The following is a 22797-nucleotide window of genomic DNA, read 5'->3' as shown; positions in this document are numbered from 1 at the left end:
ATCCACTCCCTTGGGAGACAACATACACTGTCTTGGTGGCCGTCCTCGTTAGCACACTTTCATCTCTTACCTGGTATCTAGTTCTGATATTATTTATAATGACTCAAGTTCATCGTTAGTAGATGTTGTCCACCGTAATTCTAAAAATAAAGATTGATTTTTCAATAATAAGAATGAAAACCCTTTTATACATAGGCATTGCTATGTTTGAAGTAGAGATTAAAATAAATAAAAGATGAAAAACAAAAAATAATATTTAAACTTTTTTTTTTTTTTCGTTTAAGTTTTATGAATATCCATTTGCACATCAGAAATTCGAAGAAAAATGCTGATGGCGGGAACGCATGGGGCAAGCCATACCCAAAATGGCGAGGCCCCTCCGTTTGCACCTTCACAAGCTTCTTTCTCCGGTCACCGAGGACAGTGCTTCAGTGCTACGAAACTTCGTCTATTTCACTGTAAAACGGCTGCTGCAGCAAGTGGAAACGAATTTTCATTCCGCAAGTTCACTGATGGCGCGCAGGTTCACTTTCTACTTCATTCAATTTCCAAGCATTTCCATAATCGTAGATTGAGATTCGGGATTCATGATCATATTCACTACAATTGTGAGTTCAGAAAAGCTTACAACTAATGGTGATCTTACACGTCTTTCTCTTCGGCTAAACTAATTTTGTTGTTCCTCAATTTAATTCGTTTCAACTCATGGCAGAGTACGACTCTCTTTTGCATTTTCAATTGTTTGGAGTGCAAATAGTGATGGATTATTGTAAACGTTTGATTTCTGAGTTCAGTAAGCATTTTGGCGCTCCTGTTGACCTAGGCAAGAATGAAGTAAATTGGGGGTGGGGAATTGTAAATTGGTAGAACACTTCCGTCCAAGAAAGCGAGTAGTTCATTTTAATCTTCACATCTTATACAGTAAATAATTTCTTCAGCCTTGCATTTATTGGTTGTGTACTACTCTATCTGCCATCTGGACTTGATTCATAAAAGGCGTCGATGAGTAAATAGACCTGCAAAAGCTAGGGTTGAATAGTATTCTTTTTCATGCTAAAACTTTAGGTTTCTGTTTGAATATATATAATAGTAATTGAATTAGGCCTAGTCTTTGTTACATTCTCGCTTCAATCTTGTAGATTTGGGTATGTGGTGGACGGGGGAAGTGGAGACGTGCTGAAAAATTGCTCAGAAAACCGGTATTCTTTGTTCATCCTGTTCACACTCTACCTGCTTGGGAAGTGGCTAATGCAGACCTGCTGGTGGGATTGCTTCGTACCGGTGCTACGTTTGGACTAGCTCAAAGGTATAAATCTTACTTTAATCACTGAAAAGTGTGTCCCTAAATAGTAGACAATCCAATTGAAAATGGAATTTAAGATTTATTGAAAATTACCTCGACTAAAAAGAATTGGAATCAAAAGTATAGATTAAAATTATATTTTAAAAGATTTAAATCTTTGTTGTTTTGAAGTTACCCTTTACTTTCCTACCTTTTAGATGTTAAATAGAGTAAATGAGTTCATGCTTGATGAGTTAGTTGACATTTAGAGACAGAACTTAGCTGAACAAAAGATTGTTTACCTTTTAGATGTTAAATAGAGTAGATGAAAAGTATGTTAAATAGAGTAGATGAAAAGTTTAGATGGGTTCATGCTTGATGAGTTAGTTGACATTTAGAGTCGGAACCTAGTTGAACAAAATATTGTTTGAGCTTTCTTAAAAGGCCTTCTACCCATAGAGATGTATTTGTTACTTGTAAACTCATGATATCTTCTAAATTAACCAACGTGAAACTCCCTCCCNTTTTTTTTTTTTTTTTTTTTTTTTTTTTTTGTTTGTTGATGGGGGAGGGCCAGGGGAGGGCCGGGGGGAGGGATGGGGGTGAAAGAATGGAGTGTGTGGTAGCAGTTTGTGTCTTGAAAATTCTGATCAATGTAGAGATGTGGCTGTGAGTAAACACAAAACAAAAGTGCCTCGTCCTAGACTTACAAGTAATTAATATGTGTTGATAGTAGGAGCAGTAGTAGTAGTAGGGTTGTGTAGTGGAAATAGTTTGAGCAGTGGTGGTGGTGGTGGTGAGTAGTATTGTTGTGGTTGAAAGTTGAAGGGCTTAGTACTACAACACAGTTACCTTCATAGGATTGGTGGGAAAGGAAGGAAGCAGAGGCAGAGAAAGTTAACACAAACAGGACATCCCTTTCACTTACTTTTTGCAACCCAAGAAAACAAAAGGATTGGAGTTTGGACTTTGGACACAGAACAGAAAGCGAGTGGATGAGATGGTGGCCCATGAATCATGTGGCGCTATTGGGGAACACAACCTAGTTCTTAGCTACTACACATCAAACCATTTTAATACCTATCCATTTCTCTTGTCTTCTTTTCAATCTCCTCTCCTCATTATGCCAACCAACCACTCTTCACAAAACTATCCCTCAAAACACAAAAATATCAATTACAATTACCGTCTTAAATATCATGAATTAATCTTCCACCTTGCCATTGTTGAATTTAAATATGTATTGGTAGTGTATTATTTTATTAGGTTAAATTAATAAAAATACCTCTGAACTGTTCGAGGACTACATAAACCTTTGGAGAAGATCTATAGTGTACTTTGTTCGAGGGGAGGATTGTCGAGGGTTCCATAGGCCTCAAGAGAGACTCTATAGTGTACTTTGTTTGAGGGGAGGATTGTTGGGAGAGAGTTCCATGTTAGCTAATTTAGGAAATGATCATGAATTTATAGGTAAAGAATACTATCTCAATTGGCGTGAGACTTTTTAGGGAATCCCAAAACAAAGCCATGAGAGCTTATGCTCAAAGTGGACAATATCATACCATTGTAAAGAGTTGCATTTCCTAAGAACTTTGGACTTTGTCCTAAAAATACTCTTAAATTTATTTTTTTTAAGTAGTTTTGGATGAAAGATTTTTTTTTTTTTTTTTTTTTTTTTAAAGTTAAAAAATACTTATTATTAATATCAAGTTTAAAAATACCTATAAATTTTTAAAAGTATAATTAATACCTTTTTCAACTTTTATATAAAAGTTTTAGAAGTTCTTTATTGTCGATATATGAACTAGAACTAAAATTTTATATTTAGGATTTAGGGTATGATGATAAAAATATTTTAAACTTTTTTCTAAAAGTTTAAGGATATTAATGCTACGGGTATTTTATTTTATTATTTATTTTATTATTTTATTTTATTTATTTTCTAAAAAGATTTAAGAGTATTTTTGAAGTTTTTAAAAAAATTTAAGGATGTTAATGATTTTTTTTTAAAGTTAAAAAAAGTGTATTTTTAATACTTTTCAAAGTTTAGGGTACTTTTTAAAAAATTCAAAAAACAAAATATTAAGATCTTCATAAAAAAATTAACGTTAAGAGTAATTTTTTAAAAAAATTTAAAATTGTTATTAAAATTTTTGGAGGTTGAAAGGTACAAATTTAAATAATTTTTTTATTAATTTAGCCCATTTGTTCCGTTGTTGTCGCCTTGTCTTTGTTTACATTTCTTTTCCGGTTAGAAATATATATGTTTATTATTTTTCTTTTCTCACTTCAGGAAACATTTTTATAATCGTGTGCAAATTTTTAGGAAGAAAATAATTTAATATTTCTTCTTTCCAGTTTTGAAAAGCATAAATAAAAGTATTATTAGTTTATGTAAATAATCTGTAATAAACATAAAATTAAGAAATACAACATACTAATCTTTTTAATATTTAATGTCTTCCAAGCTTCATATAGCATAAGAAATACATTTCAATTAAAAAAAAAATCATAAAATTAAAATATAAACATAATAATAGTGGTAATTTCCAACTATAAATATTTAGTTGAATCTCAACTATTAATAATTAATATACAAAACACGTTACATAACTAGCATTTTACAACATTAAGTAGTAATTAATACAATATTATGTTATGAATAATTTCCTGAAATATTATATTTATTTATTTTTAACGTTGAAATAGTTATTTAAAATAAATATGTTGAATAATGAGATAGTAAAGAAAGTTAGATGATTGACTCTCCATAATGGTATGATATTGTCCACCTAAACGTAAGGTCTCATGAGTTTGTTTTGGGCTTCCCCAAAATGTCTTATATGAATGGAGAGAGTATTCATTGATTATAAAGTTATGATCATTCTCTATACTAGTTAACGTGGGACTTTCATCCAACAAAGGAAACCCTAAACGTTAAATAAGAGTTTGAAGTTTTAGGGTTTATTACCATAATAATCTTCCACGGTTTAATAAAATAAAAGAAAAACATTAATTTTCTATTTGGGTTGGTTAAATTTCGTCTTCCCCCAGGTAACATCCTTTTTCACCCTACGGTAAAATTCATAGCCATATAATACAAATTCATTCCCAAATATAGTCCCTTTCCTTAAAATTTGCCTCAGTTTTCTTTAAATAATCAATTTTTTATATATAAAAGAACAACTATTAAATTGGGAAACTGAGGGGTAGAGAATCTGTGTTAAAGAAAACGAAGAGAGAAAATTATAATAAACTTTGTTTATTTAATTTATTTTGACAATAATTACATAAAAATATAGATAATATAATAAAAATGATTGAAAGAAACACGTGGAAAATAGTAAGCCTAGAAAAGTAGAGAGAGAAAGAGAAGAGGTTTTCCAGTTTTAAGGAGAGTACAATCTGGGGAGTGGGTTGCGAGGTTGTCTCTTTATTTTGTATATTAATACCATATTTTGTGGATAATAGAGCCCCATTTACACTATGCTTTATTTATTTATTTATTTATTTTTATATTAACACCTTTATTAAATTACTAATTTATGCCCCCATTTTTTATTTTATTTTATGTTTATTCCACTTCTAAATTTTTTAAAGTATTAAATAATATTTCTTTTATTTATTTTACGTCTATTTCATTCCAAATTTAAAAGAAATATTTGAAAATATTTATCAAATTACAAAAACAAAAACAAATTTTTAAAAATTATATTTATTTATAATTATTATCATTTAAGTTGGATGATAAAGTGAAAGAGCTTTGAATTGGGGAGGCGTACCTGCAGGGTTTACTTACTCTCTAGACCTTCTTCGCTTGGCTATTGTCTTTCTCAAACTCAAACTCACTACGCTTCTATCTTTTTTGAATATTTCATATTGAGTTTTATGAGATTTTTGTTATTAATTTAATATATATTGAAATAAGTAGGATTTGTTTAAATAATTAAAAAAAAAACACACACAATTAAACCCGATAACCCAACTTGAAAATAGAGGGGTGTGACTAATAATTTATTTATGTGATAGATTATGGTATTATTGAGGAATATGGAACCCAATACGTCAGAAGTGGACTCAGAGAGTGAGGAGCAGAGATGGATCCAAAGTCTATTGTATTGGCATCATCTAGAGATCAGCCAATCACTATATTACCTTTAAGGAGTGCAGTAATTGATCCACAACCAAGTTAATCAAACAATGCAAACGACTCTTGCTAGTTGGAGTTAGACAACTCCACCTGCACCCATACCTTCAATGGTTAATCAAGCAAGTCCATTTGTTTAAGTACCTAGAACACCTAAGGACACCAGGTACAATAGCCTTAATAGTTTTATGACTAAGGAGAGTGAGTACTTACATAATATTACGAGACTCAAACCACTTACTTTTGACGATAGATTATGAGACAATTGAATGGTGGCTAGAACTAGTCTAACCAATCTAAAATTTTGAATTAGCCCAAAATATTTTATCAATTCCAACCCAATCCAACTCGGGTCGAGCCGGAAGGAAATTGGTGCATGGGTGTGTATTTGCATGGGACCTATAGTAATTTGAGAAGCATGCAAATATATAAATATAAATATAAATATAAATATATATATATATTAAAAAGAAAAATACAAAGGAAGGGGGTAAAAGAAAATCTCAATAATTGAACCAAATAAGAAAATTTTAGATTGGGACAAGAAATAGATAAATAAATAAATAAACAAATAAAATTTGAAAAAAGAAANAAAAAAAAAAGAAAAAGAAAAAAGAAAAAAAAAAGAAGGAAAGGGGTCAAGAAGTAGGAGTAGTCAAAAACAACAACCTGAAAAAGGCACTATTGGGCACCCGACGCAATTTTAATTATTATTTGTCCTCGTGTGCAAGACTTCCCCCTTTATCCTTCATCGGCTCCACGTGTAGGGCTGTGGCTTAATGAGGAAGCATCTCGAGGGGCATTCCCGTCTTTTCGTCTTCGTCTTTCCAGAGAGCAAAGGACATTTTCATGGACCTTGGCCCCAAAAGGTGGATTATACAGAGAAAGTAAACAACCAAAACCCTTCCGCTCTCTCTCTGCTCTGCTTTTTTCCACTCAACTTTTTCACACTCAGATACCGTCGTAGCCTTCGGACACAAATCCAACACCGTTTTTCTACCATTATTTTCAAACCCCAAACCCCAGAGAATCGGAAACAGAGACGCCGACGACGACACCGACGCCGACGCCGACGCCGACATACTCGCTAGTCCTATTCCGCCATGTCGTTAACTTGAGTAACAACTAACCACACACACACAGACAACAGCCATTTTCTCCGTTTCCGTCCGACCCACTTTCTTGTTTTTCTTCCCACGGCCCATGGCGGAGACCGGCGTCTACGGCCGTTTTCCAGGGAGTTTGGACCCGACAGCCCAAGAGTTTCGGCCGAGATATTCGACTACTGTGTTTATGCCGCAACCCCACCAGGTTTTCTTTCCGTACTCCTCGCCATATCCACCAATCGGTGATGTCCCTCTTCTGCCGTTCTGCGAGGGTGATGTAGGTTACGCGCCGTTTCCAACTCCGGCGCCGGCGTATATACCAGTGCGGTCGTTAGGACAGGCGGTGTCGTCGGTTGCGACTCGGTCGTTGGTGGTGAGTTTAGTTCCTTGCGATGTAAGCGAGACGATGGTGAGAAGAGAATTGGAGGTGTTTGGGGAGGTTCGAGGAGTGCAAATGGAAAGGGTTAAGGAAGGGATTGTTATCGTCCATTTCTATGACATTCGGCACGCCGAGAGGGCCTTGCGTGAGATTCGGGATCAGCACATGCACCATCAGTGTCGCCTTCGTAACTATTTTAACAACAGCAACAACAACAACAACAACAACAACAACAACAATAACCGTTTCTTCTTTTCAAATTCCGCTCCTCAATTCCCTGATTTCCCTCTCCCTCGTCCTTCTCCAGCGCCTGGCCTCATCGCCGGCCATGCTGTTTGGGCCCAGTTCGTCGTTCCGGCCAGTAATGCTGTTCCGGCTGGGAAGAATCAAGGCACTATCGTCGTCTTCAATTTGGACTCCACTGTTTCCACTTCCTGTCTCAGAGAAATCTTCGAGGCTTTTGGTATTCTATTAAACTTCTCCTTTCTGGGTTTGTTCTTTGATTTTTGTTTGTTCGTAAGGGATCTGAATACGACGTGTTTTTGGGGTTTGTTTTGCTTGTGGGTGGGTTAGATTTGTGGGGACTGGAATGTGGGGTTTATTCATTTATATTTATATTTATATTTATCTTAATCTTTGATGGGTCTCTTTTGCTTACTTTCTGTCTATTCTCTTTGTCTGACTACAACAAAATTTTTATAAACATGAAATGAACTCTTCTTACTTTTCTTATTTGAAATCTCTTCTGTTCATCGCTGGTTTTTGTGTTTAATTTGAAGGTCCTGTTAAGGAGTTAAGAGAGACGCCATTGAAGATGCAGCAAAGGTTCGTTGAGTTTTTCGACATTAGGGATGCTGGGAAGGCTCTAAAGGAGATGAACGGAAAGGAAATCAATGGGAAATCAGTAGTGATTGAGTTCAGTCGGCCGGGCGGCCATGGCAACAAGTTTTTCAATGCTAACTTGACCGCTCCGGCCATCTGCGGCTCGAATAATATATACTCTAGAAGTCTGAAGTGCCCACCCTCTCAGCCTCCGCCGCCACCGCCTCCTCCCACGCCGCCGAGGAATTTCTCAGGTGGGGCAGCTTCAAATGTTCCACCGCGCTGGTATTACTCAAAACCCCATAGTTTCTCCAGGAAACTGAATCCGCGGAAGGGGAGTCGAAGCCCGAGAAACCCCAGGAAGAGCTTGGAGTCCGTCGATGTGAATGGAAAAATGGCGTCTCTCGATTTGGAAGGCGGCGGTGCGTGCAATAAAATCGATGAGAGAGAATCGTGTGAGACATTGAGAAAGAATTCAAAGATCAGCCACAGTAGTCCCGCTGTTGCTGCCGACCAACCGCCACAGCAGCTGCAGCCCAGTAGGAATAAGCTAAGGAAATGTAGACAATCCAGGAAGTTCGACTCTCGATTCCTTATAAACGACAACAACATGGTGGAATCCGATTGCAGAGATTCAAGAACCACTGTGATGATCAAGAACATCCCCAACAAATACAGGTTCGAGAAGAAAACAACCAATTTCGCTTCAAATTTCAACTGCTACGTTTTCAAAAATTTATGGGTTGTTTTTAATTTCTGTAATTAGACATGGGTATCTTTTTTTTATTGGTATAGTTGTCTGACTTGGGTGCAGTCAGAAGTTGTTGTTGAACATGTTGGACAACCACTGCATTCACTGCAACGAGCAGATGGGCGACGGGCATAGCCAGCCACTTTCCTCCTACGATTTTGTATATCTACCCATTGATTTCAAGTGAGTAATTGTGTGTATCTATTTCAAGAACTACTTCAAAATGATGCATATGAGAGCGGTGATTGTGATTTGCAGCAACAAGTGCAACGTTGGATATGGGTTTGTAAACATGACCTCGCCGGAGGCCACATGGAGGCTGTACAAGGCGTTTCATCTTCAACCTTGGGAGGTTTTCAATTCCAGGAAAATCTGTGAAGTCACCTATGCTAGAGTTCAGGTGCCTGATGATCATGGATTCTTGTTTTGTTTTGTTTTGTTTTGTTTTATGGGGTTTTTTTAATATTTAAGACAAAAACTGAAGGGACTGGAAGCACTAAAGGAGCACTTTAAGAACTCAAAGTTTCCATGCGAGATGGACCACTACCTGCCAGTGGTGTTTTCACCGCCTCGGGACGGGAGGGAACTGACGGAGCCACTGCCCATTGGCGGCCAGAAGCAGCAGCCTATCACCATTGGTCTCTCGACTACTCCATCTTCTGGCAATGATGAGATGGACGGCGAAGATGATGGGGCTGCTGCAACTGCGACAACAGTGGTTGACCAACAGGAGGAAGCCGTGAATGGAAGCAGCAGCAGCAGCGGCAGCAGCAGTGGCAGCAGCATTGGGTGCAGTAGTAGTAGCCAAAGGTGCGGTGGCGTTGATGAAGAATACGACGGTGATCAGTATGAAGTATCCTAAAAATGGGTGCAAAATGTGGGATAAAAAGAAAGAAAGAAAGAAAGAAAGAAGGAAATGTTAGTGTGAGTGGTGGTGGTGCAGCAGCAAGCACAGCTACCACTTGGGTTGGGTGACTTGCCTGGTTGGCGCCAATGGGTTCTTCCACATAGCAGCAGCAGGCAGCAGATGCAGATGCAGCAGCAGCAGCAGCCAGGTTGGTGGAAGGAAGGTGAAGGCTTTAATTTGGGTCTTTTCCTTGTATTAATTTCCTCCTCCATGCCTTACACACACTATTTGTGGCAAAAGTCCGTCCCCAAAAGAGGCATCATCATCGCATCCCTCTTTGTTTCTTTGCTGTTTATGTCTTATGTTGTTTATGTCTCATGTTTATGTTCATTTTGATCAACATAATAGGATTATGTTTCATTCTGAGAAATCAATGTTGTCCCCTAATATTTTACTCCCACACCAACCAACCAACCAACGGATAGAGTTCTCGGACTTGGTGATATGAGTAACCTAAATAAGTTATAAACTTCAATTTTAAACATTCACTAGTCATAATGTGTTACTAATATCTACTATCGACTATAAACTTCAAATAATAACTTCAAATAAGGGTAATTAAGATTGATTTTGGTGGTGGTGGCATGTCAGTGAATGGTGTGGGGTTATGACACGTGGACCAGGTGATACAGGCCACGTCATGGGTAATGGATATGGATGTGGGAGTGAGTTTCAATGTAATTTGAAATTGCTGACACAGAAGAAGAACCCCCTTTATTCATATTAAGGTTTATTTATTATTTATTTTTTATTTTTATTTCTTTTGGGTTTTTGGGGTTCCTCATAATTGACAAAACAAACGCTGTAATTAATGCCACCCACTATTCTTTTTTTATTTAAATAATAAATAATAAATAATAATAATAATAATAATAATAATAATAATAATAATAATAATAATAATAATAATAATATGGTAAATTAAAGATTTGATGAAACTAGGAACTCTAACCTAACCATGTGGGGTTATGTGTGTGTGTGCGCGCGCCTATTTTCAGTGTGTTTTGTGTGTGTTTTTTTTATACACCCAACACCGCACGCTCGCCCACTCTCTTTCTTTAATCCCTCCTGTCACTCAAATTTCATCTCTCCGTCTACATTCAACCAGACAACATAGACCAATCTAATCCGAATTAAAAAGGTTGGGTTGAATTAGATTAACATTTTGAATGGGGTTGGGTTCATTTTTTTGAACTTGAACGGAATCGATTCGATTTCAAGTTTGTGGTAAACCCTAAATGAGTCTTTTCTATGTTTTATTTTTTTTAATATTATTTTTTTGATTAGAGCTTTAAATTTTCATATTTGAAAATATGTGTTAAAGGTTAGTATTATGACTGGATTTTTGAAGTTTCGAAATAACATAATAAAAATACAAGACGAAACTCACGCGCACAACTACACATACTTACCGACGACGCACTTAGAGGGAGGAGTACATGTGCTCCCTGTTTAACACGTGATGCAATTCTTTTGGCGAGGGTACGAATCGGGTTAGGTCGGTTGGAGTGGGTTGTGCCTTAGTATCAGGTTGGGCGAGTAGGTCGGATCTCCCGATGGTTTTGGTGGCGATGTGTGGCCTCTTTTGCACTCAAGGCGCATCTATGTTGTTTTGCGACATATGTCTCTATCGTTGTCTATCATGTTCGTTAGCGCCTTAACTGACGCGTGTCACCTGCGCAATCGTGATCATCGTAAATTTCTAAATTTATTTTATGATTCCAATTCTTTTCCTTTAGTTCATCCTTAATTGGAAAGCATTTTTGAATGTAATCGAAGTAATGAGAAAATAAGAAAACCCTTGTTTCTATGCTTGTTACACCAAATCAAATCTCATTTTGCATACGTTTTTTATAATAGCTCTTTTTTAAAAAGGATGCTCAGAGTATTTAATGTTGTGCGCCAAAATGCTACAAAGCTCTGATATCACGTGTTGTAACGAAAGCGGAATAAATGTACTCACAACACCAATAAACGAAATTACACAAAGAGACACCAAAATATTTACGTAGTTCGGAGAGAAGAAGTTCCCCTATATCCACGTGTAGCAACTAATCACTAATAATTAAAGTGTTACGAGTGAATATCTCACTGTCACACTACAAAGACTCTCACCAAAATGTCACTTAGGAATACAATGTGACACACAAGACTCAATCAAACTTTGATATCAAATTCCGATGTCAGCAACCTCGTAGACAAGCCCATTGCCTAGTCCACTCACCTCCATACCCATCGCCCACTCACCTCCGCCAGCCCATTCTGTTCCAAAAAATGGGCTTGCAACTAGTGCTTTGGATAGCCTAGTCCAACAACATGCCTTGGAATAGATGATGGTTGGTGAACCATTTCTCGTTACTTTTTAAGCATTTAGAAGGTCGTTTCAAACATGATGATTGTCTTCGTACACTACCCGTTGGTGTATTTGTCGATCTAAGTCGATGATAGTAAATGCAAGAAGATAAGTCTGCCTTTTAAGTTGTAAACCAACCCTATGATATTGATAACATGTGATGGATGTATAGGCACCAAGTCCTGCTGCATTATTTGGTCATCTTCCTCATCACTTCTCAATCACGTTTTGTGTTCTAAAAATCTCACCTTTTTGATCCTTTGGCTAACACCCGACACTGCATGTCTTTGGAGAAAGACAAGACAATGACTTTAAACGACATTAACATGATAGTGTTAAACAATCAAATCATGTTGGATGGTTCATGTTGATCACTAAGCATACATCAAATTTGACATGATCTAGGTTCATGAACAGTGGCTTCTTGTAATTCTCCATTGTCATCTTCTCAATGCAACAATGTTGGCCAAACTTATGAACACAAATGTTATCTTTTGTTCGTTTTTTGGTGTCTAGAGATGTTCACGGGATAGAGACGAGGAAGCCTTTTTAATTCCTATATTTCTAAAATTCTCTATTTACTTTTGTGGGAATCAAATGCGAAGATTTTCTACAAAGAATTTGTAGAAATCGGGCTTCTCATTCCCCCGAAATTCTTCCTTTACCTTTTTTGCATATATTTTTTTTTAAATTTAATTTCGAATAATTTTTAATTCATAGTTTTCATTTTCTAATATAATTTCAAATACAAACATCAAAATCTAATACACAAATATTTTATAAAAAAATATAATTTAACTTTAACATAATTTCTAAAATTAATATATATATATATATATATATATAGAATAAGGTACAAAACTAACTTAAAAGTGGAGTGTGGCGAGAATGAGACAGAGTCAGGGATGGAGAGACGGGAACGTAACCTTGGTTAAGCCTACTGCTAGTATATATTGTCTGCTTTCTCCACTCTCAGTTTTGTAGCCTAAATGTAACAGTTTAAGCCTACCGCTAGTATATATTTGGCTTCCAAGTCCACGTCCAATAAATATGTATCGTCGTCAGCCTCACGATTTTAAAACGTATCTACCAAAGAAAGGTATACACACATTTATAAAAAAAAATGTTTTGCTACTCTTTTCAACCGAGGTGACTTCTGTATTATTATCTCAACCGAAAATATCTGGTGGGAAATTTTGGTTGAATTTGGTACAATAATTAATGTAAAAATATAATTGAGAAAATGGTCCCCATGCAATAAATAATCACATCCTCCAACTACATATTCATAGAAATAATAAACCCACATTAATTATCATAAATTTGAAACAGATTATAACATAAATTAATCTAATTATCCTATAAAATCCAAATAATGATTATAATCTCTAGGGAGGAAATTCCAAAACCCTATATCTATATTACATTATTAAACGTTGGTCGTATAAAAAAGTATCGAAAACAGTCAAGAAAATATACTTTATGAAATGATGGGTGGTCTCATTTATGTTATGTCCTTGCATCATGTTCGTCTCTGTTTATTGAGCTATCTTCACTTTAATGTCATGTACTTTGCTTTCTCGAGACTGAAAATCAAGTTCGAGCGCTTGTAACGTCATTTTCTTATTAAGTGCTATTAATTTCATGTGAAAACTTAGCTTGAAATTTTCTATTTAGCTTGAATTTTTAAAAAGTAAGAAGTTAATTATTTTTTATTAATTTAAACTTTTAAAAAATTTAAACTCTAAATAGATCAATAATCTATTAAATATAATATTAAAAAAAAAATCATTTTGGGGGTCCCACTTGTTGTAAGAAAATGGGCCTGATCCTGGGCCCAGAATGAGAGGGGTATTTAAGGAAACTTGAAACAAAAGAAAAATCGACTCTCAACGTCCACTTGCCTCACCTTGACTGTCACCTTCCTCTCTGTCTTCCGTTACTTTTTAAGCTAAACAAATTACCATTTTCTTTTATTTTTAATTATTAATTACCCTCTTTTTCTTATTCCAAAATTGACCCTACGCTGCCTTCATTCTTTCTTACATCGGACGCGCCGTATCGTGAGGACAATCCCTTATCTCCACGTGCCACTCTCTCATTGGACCTCTCCTACACTCTTTTTTGTTCCTCTATTTATACCTTTCCCCAACTCGGAGTCATCACCATTTCTTCATCTCCTCCCTTTTCCTCTCTTCCACTCTTTCTCGCCGTCGCCGGCATGAAGCTCCGATCATGGCTACTCCCCTGCTCCACCGCCGCCAAACCCAGTTGTAATAAACCGCCTGAACCCTCCTACTTAAGTTCCGACGGAAGTAGTCTTTCAGAAATGTCGGCCAATTGTTCGTCGTCGTTGACGTCGACGCCTAGTTCCGACACTAGCTATTCCAGTCTCCAAACGAATCTCTCCCTTCAATCTCTACCGTCCATTCCATCTCTTCAAAAACTCCCCACCATCACCGATGCTTTAAACGTCTCTGTTTCTCAACACCACCTCGCCTCTTTCAAGCTCCCAATCTCCCATCTCGCCGTCCATGGCGCCTATCTCTACGTCGCCACCGCTCATGAAATCAACGTCTACGATCGAATTACTTTCTCTCACATCACCGCATTCAACGCTCGAGATTCATCCTCTGGTTCTGTAAAGGGAATATCCTTTCTCCGCCGTGAAATCCTCACTTCTCACCAAGACGGCAAAATCCGCGTCTGGAATTTGAGTGAGAAGACCAAACAATTCAAATTGGTCAACACTCTCCCTACAGTCAACGACCGTCTTCGCCGATTTATACTCCCGAGTAATTACGTCAACGTCCGTCGTCATAAAAAGGTTCTCTGGATTCAACACGCTGACGCCGTTACTGGACTCGCCGTCAACGGCGACTCTGTTTACTCTGTTTCTTGGGATCGGAGTTTGAAAATCTGGCAAGGCTCTAACCACCGCTGTGTCGAGTCAGTAAAAGCAGCGCACGAAGACGCCATCAACGCGGTGGCCGTTTCCGCCGGAGGGACTGTGTACACCGGTTCAGCCGATAGAAAAATCCGAGTATGGACGAAACCGGAGACGGAGAAACGTCATGTACTGGTGGCGACATTAGAGAAGCACAAATCGGCAGTGAATGCATTGGCGCTAAACGACGACGGTTCATTGCTTTTCTCGGGGGCTTGTGATCGGTCCGTTCTGGTTTGGGAAAGAGAAGACAGTGCGAACCACATGGCGGTGATCGGCGCATTAAGAGGTCACAGAAACGCGATTCTGTGTTTGATGTACGTGTCGGATTTGTTGTTGAGTGGGTCCGCAGATCGGACGGTGAGGGTGTGGCAACGTGGACCAGATGGTAGTTTTAACTGCTTGTCAGTACTGGAAGGTCACAAAAAACCGGTGAAATCGCTGGTGGTCGTATCGGAAGGGGAGTCGGACGGCGTCGTATCAGTGTGCAGCGGAAGTCTTGACGGAGAGCTGAAATCCTGGAAACTCTCATTTTCCCCCAATTCTAATATTATGAATTGCAGATAAATGGATTATGAACAATTTTTTTCTTTTTATTATTTTATTGTTTCAAAAATTTTCCAATTTTTGCATGTTTATATTATCATGGGTGGCCTATGTAACTTCATTTAACATGTAATTAATAAGGATTTATTTCTTAATGTAATTTTGGCCCATCATTGAGAGGAATAATCCCACGTTCATTAATTAAAAGGAAGATCATAAATTTATAAGTAAAAAATATGATCTCCGTAATTTTAATAATGAGGTGAATTGTTAATACTCACTCGTTAAATTATTGACATGTATATATATTATATTGTATAAGCAAGTTGGTATATATATATATATAAAAAGAAAGGTGTAGAAGCAAAGATAATATCCATATGAGTTGGATGGAAAAAAGACAAAAAAAAAAAAAAAGANAAAAAAAAAAAAAAAAAAAAAAAGAAAAAAAAAAAATTCCAATTGCCTTCTAGCTGGCCTGCCGCTTCATAAATAGTAATTTTTAATTTTTTAAATATTTTTTTTGGTTTATTCATTTATTTGATTATATATATATATATATTACAATTATTTATAAGAGATAAATTATATGTTTTTAAATTTATAATCTATGTAATGGAAATTTATTTTTAACTTAATTTTTAAATTCAACTAGTTTATTTGATATAATATTAAAAAGTTAAAGATGTATTATATATATATATATATATTTTTTTTTAAAGGGGCTGGTAATTCAATTAATTAGTTGGCAACTTTGGTGTTGATTGAGGTTATCTAAGAAGTTAAAAGGTAATTAAATAATTAAATGATGATTTAATAATGGTAATTAATAACTAATCTCTTCTGGAAGAAAGTGGATTTTGTCGTCTAGCTCTCACCATTTATGTATCCCATGTAGTTAAATATTTTGGTTGGAGTGTGGAGCATCTGGCATTGATTGATGAGCTTAATTAGTTAATTAATTGTTAATTAGTAACGAAAAGTGGCCTTGATTCCTGTTTAATTAACATCACCCAGGAAGCTTAAATGCTATTCTTTTGTTCTTTAATTATCAATCTTCGCCCACATGCTTCCCCTCAACTTGCATGCCTCACACACACATATTCATATACATATATATATATATATATATATATATATATATATGTTTACATATTCAAATTATCAAATAAAAAATTGTGGGTTCATATTTTCAAATTAATATCAATATAGAACTCATCGTCGAAAATTTAATTAGAGGTGTTCATATGATCCGAGAATTTAACCAACCTGAACTATCTAACTCAAAACAAAATATAAAAGTTAGTTTGAGTTCTAACAAACTCGAAAATAGAATTACAATCCAACCGCAGTTTTAAAATTATTATAAAAATTAAAAACATTTGATAGTGATGAATTGTGACTTGTGATATTTGAGCAAGATTTTTGTTATTAATCTAATATATATTGTGGATAAGTAGTATTTTTTAAAATAATTAAAAAAAAAAAAAAAAAAAAAAAAAAAAAACCCTACAACGCAACCAGCCAAGCCATATGGATGCATACTTCAAGGTGGTCTTTTCTTTGTGGATTCTTTGATAAAAGAATAAAACGTGAAACACCCAGTATCCTATCACTAAGGTGACTCTTAACCTAAGGAGGAGGCTACCACAGATCCGTCACAAAGAAAACCACCGTTTAGATTAGATTCAAGTGATACGTGAGTAAGAAGAACCCGAAGTCTAGGTAACTTTGCAGCTCCAGCAATCTAAAAAGCTCACAATCCAATTGGAAGGACAAGATCTCTCTATCGGAATACCTTGTCCCGAATCCAAGCCACCCGATGCGGGTTGTAGGCAACCTTCTGACTCTCCAAGTTTCAATCCACCAGGCGCGTATAAAGAAGAAGAATATTTCTTAATGGATATCCTAGATATCATCAAAATCTCCCAGATTAAAAAGCTTTCTTCATCCATGTTTCACTCTTCAATCAATTGATGTTGCTAGTGAGATCTGAACTCGAATAGTTGCGAGCTAAACTAACTGTACAAAGAGAATGGATGTCTTCTATCTTAAAGTAAGCAAAGGCTAGAAATCAAGCACTTGAGTTCGAGTTGTTTGGATCACTAAATCAATTAACCTAACCCACGTACACTCGTGAATGAACTTCTTAAACATATAAAATGAATAGATTTAAGTGCATATTCAAATATTTATACAATTTTTGGATAACATGTTCATGCATTGTATATGGATGATGAGTTATGAATTATTGGGAGTGAGATAAAATAATAAATAATTAGAAGAAGCAATAGAATTAATTAAATAATTAAGAGCTTAAGAGAGAGTTGACTATATAGAACCAAGTTGGAATAAACAAATGTGGTTGACTAATTAAAGGAGGAAGCGATCCAGTTGGGTCAAACAATTAGTAAGTTAAATATAATTAAATGAAATTATATAAGTTTTAAAAGACATGAAATATTGGTACTAGAAGCTTCCTAATATTATGAAATTAATCAAAAATCTAAACTTGGATCGACCAACACCCACCCATTAAAATAATATGAAAAAAAGAAAAGCCCTTAGTCGTAGCTCCCCCAACTTGCCCACTTGCTCAAACACCTTCAAATTTCTCATCACTTTCTTATTCTATTTTTGTGGATTCTCAAATTTCTTTATCATGTTTGCTCGAACCCTCGTATAGTCGTTGTGATCAACGGGTTGTCTCGATTGTTGGGTAAGGTAAGAGTTTCAAATTTGATTTTGCTCAGCTAGTGCACTCGATCCACGTAATAATTCAGGTTCAGGATTTAGAACTCAAATTTGGTACCTGATCCAAATTCTGGGTAACAAATGGTATCATAGCAGTACCTCTCTTGTAAGATGTAGTTTAGGGACGAATCTAGTGGGTATGTGACATATGAGTAAAAGATAGGTAAATGAATAAACTGAGACCACATCTAAAGTAGAATTTTTCTAGGATGCATGTGAATGAAGATAAAACACGCTAAAACAAACTTGTATTAGTTTGTGATAGTATTCATTCTTAAAAACGAGAAATAAGTAATGTGAGGTCATTAGGTGGCGAATCCAGATTTCGAATCCTTATCCAAATCCAAGGCGTAGGGTGTTGCATTCCACACAAGTACCAGTTAATAAAGGGTGGACGAGAAATGTAACGTTTCATAGGATTTGAAATCTAAATCCAACACTTGATGATCCCAACATAACCATAGGACATGACTATGTTATCTACTTGTCTTAAACTGCTTTTAAAAGTGAACATTATTACAAACCAACACGACCGCTTTTAGGATTATTATCACAAGTTTTGTCTTTACTCTAATGCTTCCCACAAAAACACTTAGGAGGTCACCCAACCTACAATTATTCCGAAAGACGCATCTTGTTCATATAGATATTAACTTTGAATTATTTTAAGCATTTCTTACTTCATATCCTCCTATAATATATATCCACCAACTTTCACCTTAGTTCGTCTCTAAACCACATCTTATCTAAAGAAATTCTAATGTAGTCATATCACAGGAAAAAAGTTATACACGAGGGTCCGCCTCCATTGTCGAGAAATTTCAAGCCACATTCTTGGTTATAGAGAATCAAAAAGGATCCGACGATCTCGATTTGTGATTGAATTGTGTAGTTTAGAAGCTTGGAGCCTCATGTTCATCCCACTTGATAGGAAGAAATGGATATTTTGGAGTGATATCTACCATGCACTATTCACACCCACTAGCACTAGTAGAAAAGGTAAGATTATGGACCACGAACCATAATGGTATAAGGTATGGAACTCAATAATTATCCATGCTTAGTGGCGCCAAACTTCATGAAAGCACAAAGGATAAAGATAGAAGGATAAAAAGCAGCTGTCTTGGCTGTGTTCCAAATGCCCTCTACAAAAACCAGCCTGTGTTCTTCATATCCTGTGGAAATTTGGTAGTTTTTCTTCTTATTTGCCGGAAAGGAACTCAAGTTGGCTGTGAATGGAATATATATATATATATATATATGCCAAAGTGGTGGGGCTTCCAATGTACCCTATTCTTGACTTCATCATTCATTTGTCTCTTTTTCTTTGGATTCATATACCCACGCTCGTTCGGTGGTTGCTTTCGTTGAATTGTCGTGTCGTTCTAAATTTAGAAATTTAGCCTTATTAAACAAATCCGTATACTTTGGTCGTACCCTTTAGTTTTCTTTTTCCAAATTGAATTTTCTTCGTTATTCTCTATGACTTTGAATGTTGTAAGATAAATCGTTCGTTGATTTCACCCATTAGAATTTTGCTTTTTAATATAGACGGTATCAGCCAATGTGAGTATAACTCAATAATAATTGACACGTATTCTTCTTCTTCTTGACATGAAATTGCATGTAATGATTTATATAATAATTAAACATTTTAAATCTTGATTAACATCAACAGCCCCTATAGCTCAGTGGTAGAGCATCAGTCTTGTAAACTGAAGGTCTGTAGTTCGATCCTGCATGGGGGCATTTTTTTTTTCTTCTTTAATTTAGCCTTAACAATTACTGCACAAACAACTTAGGCACAAGATTGGACGACAAAGAAGAACCCACCATACTAATCATCGACCTTGTCGCGCCCAAGCTTCTAGTACTATTAACGAGCTTGAACCATTGGCTACTCGGGTCACACGACGAGTCCCGACTCAAGCATTTACAAGCATTGGTGACAATTTCATTAGTACTTGGGTCAACGTCCAAGCAAACCACGGAGCCATCGTCGAGTTTCGAAGAAAGATGCATCTTTGAATCAGAAACCATATCCCATTGAGCATTTGAGACAGTACATATTATCCCCAATCTCGGCTGCTTCCCCATGTCCTGCGCTTGTATGCAAAAGTACGTGCCTTTGAGAGTTAAAAACTTCTGAGGCGTGTAGTACCAAGGATCAGAATCAGCGCATGGGCCTAATCTTAATGGGTCCAATAGCGACTTCCTCCCCACGCATAGCCCTGTTGATGGGTGGAACATTACACTGTAAGGCCTCCTTTCGGCTAGCCCTGGGCCTTGGAAGGGTGTCTGCAGGGCGGAGATCCTTTGGAGGAAGCTAGAATTTCTAGGATTACACCAATTCCAATCAAGCAACCCGTAGAACTCGTTCAACCCAACAACCCCTTCTCTCAAATAGTAGCTTCCAACGAGCGTCCACACCGCCCAATCGAGGTCGTACTCGGCTGCCACGCTCAGGAAGCAGCTTAGATACCTGTTGTCGTTGACGTTGGTGCCTCTTTGGTCGACTCCGAATTCGGTCAGAAACAGAGGCATCCCCTGTTCTAAGAGAAATCCGGACATTTTCATTAAGTTGTTTACTACTCTTCCGCAGACTTGATTTGGGTTGCCTGATTGCCATGAGGAGCCGTCGGAAAATGCATACCAATGAACCTCGTACACTAATTTGGATGTGAATGTGAGGTTTATGGGTTGGGTTTTGAGAAAAGATAAGTCCTTGTCGAAGCTTAGTCCTGAGAGAATTACAAGAACGTCTGGGTTTGCTGCGTGGACTGCCTCCGCTCCTCTTTGCATGTACCTTCCAACAACATTGGTTCATCACATTCATATGAAATTATGATCAAATCTTCTGTTCATATGATTTTAGTACAAACCTATTCCTTTTGCTTTCCAGTTTATCTTTGTTTTTAATTTCATTTCTAAAGTTTATCTGAATTTTGAAATTGGTTCTTAATAGATCTCTAAACTAGATAAATTCAAGATTTTTAATTGAGGTATTAGATATAAAAAGAATTTTCTATCTATTACAATCCTAAAATTTCAATCCTAAAATTTCAATTATGTCCGAGTACACTCCTGAATTTAATTTAAAAAAAATAATAAAAAAATGAAGGATTAAATTGTAATTTTGAAAGTTTAGAGACCAAATAACACGGGAAGATAACAACTAAACTTCTAATTTAAATATAAGCTATGTCTAATAAACAAGTACAGGGTTGAATTGAGAAAATCTTTTAAACCAATCTCAAATTTTAGATTAGTCGAGGAATTGGTGACTCAGCAATCGGAATAGAGTTCACAACTCAATTCAAGTTGGGTTGGGTTGGGTTGGATTGAGTAGTCAGTTTTTCTTTTTAATTATTTAAAAAACTCTGTTATGTCATATATTTCAAATATCAAATATTCCCAAGTATAATTCATCACTAAAATCAATTAGGAAGGTTAAATATTCTTAATCTTCCTAACAATCTTAAAACTAGAGTTGGGTTGGGTTAGATTGTACCCTTACTTTCGGGTTGGTTTGGTTAACGTGACCAAAAAATATGTCGACCCATCAAATAAAAGAACCTGAATTTTTTCAGTTTTCAAAAGATTCAACCTAACCTAAAAAAAATCTAACCCAACCCGTAATTTGGATGAGCCAGATTCTCAAATGACATGAATACCCTTACTAATAAACATATTTTTTTTATCTAATTTCGACCCTAAAAATCAAATTTAGATAATTGATATTATAACCTATATATTTAAAAATCAAATTTGAAGTGTATTGTACCTGTACCAATCGTTGACATTCTGCTTTGGGCCACGGAGCTCATTCCTAAGGCTCATACCAACAACATGGGCCACGCCGTTAAACATGGTAGCCATTCTAGTGAGCCCCTCGATCCATTTCTCCGGGTTGAAATACTGATCCCCGAAGAACCCATTTCCGTCGAAGTTGCTGCAGCACCACCCTGGCTTGCTGATGTGATTGTCCAATACCACCATCAACTCCGCCTCCCCCAACCTCCCCACCACCGCCTGCAATCCAATTTCAAAATCAAACCCATAATTCACCAAATCCAAACATTTACAGAGCACCCCATTTACGATTTACCTCAAAAGCCTTTATGAGCGGAAGATCGATGATGAAGGGGTTATTGGCTTGGACTCCAGCGATGGCTTCCCTCAGACCCAGCCGCTGGAATGACTGCCGGACGGTGAGGGAACTCAAAGACTCGTTTGTGGCTAAAAACAGTGGCCAAGTGAGCCTCACGCAGTTGAATCCTAATGACCCAATACGATTTGTAATCTCGTCGATGGGCTGCTTCGAAAGCCCCTCCGCTACCACCGCTTCCAAATGCGACACCCAATTTACGCATCTTAGTTTCACTCTCTGCCCTTGTTCGTCCACGATCCACCGTGAATCGGTGTGCAACGGCAGCCCCACTGCCGCCTGAAGCCACAGGGCGGCGACAGAGCACAACAAGACCAGCCCCTTCATCGTCGATCTTGATCCTATCCAGTTTCTTCCCCCATCTTGAATTCAACTACTGTGTGATTATTTTATAATTGGAGAAGTCTTGTAAGCCCCTTTTTGTTGTTTTTTCTAAAGCTTTGATGACGAGGCGTCTGAAAGGTACAGGCCTATTGAGCATTTGGTGGACTTCCAAGGCAATGCAATAAATTACAGGACTCTTTCAAGCCACTCTTTGTTTCCCTCTCATAGTTGCTTGGCTTGTCTGGCTGGGAAGCAACGTGAAGCTTGAAAGGCAAAGGAACTGTTAGTTGAGTGTATACAAGAAATTGGCT

At 36.6% G+C, this 22797-nt stretch overlaps 3 protein-coding genes and 1 non-coding gene across 4 annotated transcripts; 3 read left to right on the top strand and 1 right to left on the bottom strand.

The window, feature by feature from the left end:
* Positions 1-6324: 6324 nt before the first annotated feature.
* LOC111791714 (protein terminal ear1) lies at positions 6325-9768 on the top strand. Its single transcript, XM_023673187.1, has 5 exons — positions 6325-7377; positions 7694-8414; positions 8551-8670; positions 8746-8887; positions 8972-9768. The coding sequence occupies exons 1-5, from the start codon at positions 6633-6635 to the stop codon at positions 9347-9349; spliced, it is 2106 nt and encodes a 701-aa protein (XP_023528955.1). The 5' UTR covers positions 6325-6632; the 3' UTR covers positions 9350-9768.
* A 4148-nt stretch (positions 9769-13916) lies between these two features.
* Positions 13917-15400, top strand: LOC111789147 (protein JINGUBANG-like). The gene has a single exon (XM_023669809.1). It carries the CDS (start codon positions 13969-13971, stop codon positions 15259-15261), a length of 1293 nt encoding a protein of 430 aa, XP_023525577.1. The 5' UTR covers positions 13917-13968; the 3' UTR covers positions 15262-15400.
* Positions 15401-19603: 4203 nt separating this feature from the next.
* Positions 19604-22782, bottom strand: LOC111778811. The gene is made up of 3 exons (XM_023658790.1): positions 22103-22782; positions 21779-22026; positions 19604-20800 (listed from the first exon to the last, which is right to left on the bottom strand). The coding sequence occupies exons 1-3, from the start codon at positions 22487-22489 to the stop codon at positions 19777-19779; spliced, it is 1659 nt and encodes a 552-aa protein (XP_023514558.1). The 5' UTR covers positions 22490-22782; the 3' UTR covers positions 19604-19776.
* TRNAT-UGU lies at positions 19672-19743 on the top strand. The gene has a single exon. It is a non-coding gene; the product is annotated as a tRNA-Thr (tRNA).
* Positions 22783-22797: the final 15 nt, after the last annotated feature.

Source organism: Cucurbita pepo, chromosome LG01, assembly GCF_002806865.2.
Source record: "Cucurbita pepo subsp. pepo cultivar mu-cu-16 chromosome LG01, ASM280686v2, whole genome shotgun sequence".
NCBI lineage: Eukaryota > Viridiplantae > Streptophyta > Magnoliopsida > Cucurbitales > Cucurbitaceae > Cucurbita > Cucurbita pepo.
Note: the sequence above shows the minus strand (reverse complement) of the source record. Positions and strands in the feature narration are given on the sequence as shown.

Excerpts from the sequence above, each read along its gene's own strand:
- LOC111791714 (XM_023673187.1), top strand. The coding sequence starts at position 6,633 with ATGGCGGAGACCGGCGTCTACGGCCGTTTTCCAGGGAGTTTGGACCCG. Across the intron at positions 8,415-8,550 it reads AACATCCCCAACAAATACAG|TCAGAAGTTGTTGTTGAACA; the intron begins GTTCGAGAAGAA and ends ACTTGGGTGCAG. Across the intron at positions 8,671-8,745 it reads TATCTACCCATTGATTTCAA|CAACAAGTGCAACGTTGGAT; the intron begins GTGAGTAATTGT and ends TGTGATTTGCAG.
- LOC111789147 (XM_023669809.1), top strand. The coding sequence starts at position 13,969 with ATGAAGCTCCGATCATGGCTACTCCCCTGCTCCACCGCCGCCAAACCC.
- LOC111778811 (XM_023658790.1), bottom strand. The coding sequence starts at position 22,489 with ATGAAGGGGCTGGTCTTGTTGTGCTCTGTCGCCGCCCTGTGGCTTCAG. Across the intron at positions 22,027-22,102 it reads CGCTCATAAAGGCTTTTGAG|GCGGTGGTGGGGAGGTTGGG; the intron begins GTAAATCGTAAA and ends ATTGGATTGCAG. Across the intron at positions 20,801-21,778 it reads AATGTCAACGATTGGTACAG|GTACATGCAAAGAGGAGCGG; the intron begins GTACAATACACT and ends TGTTGTTGGAAG.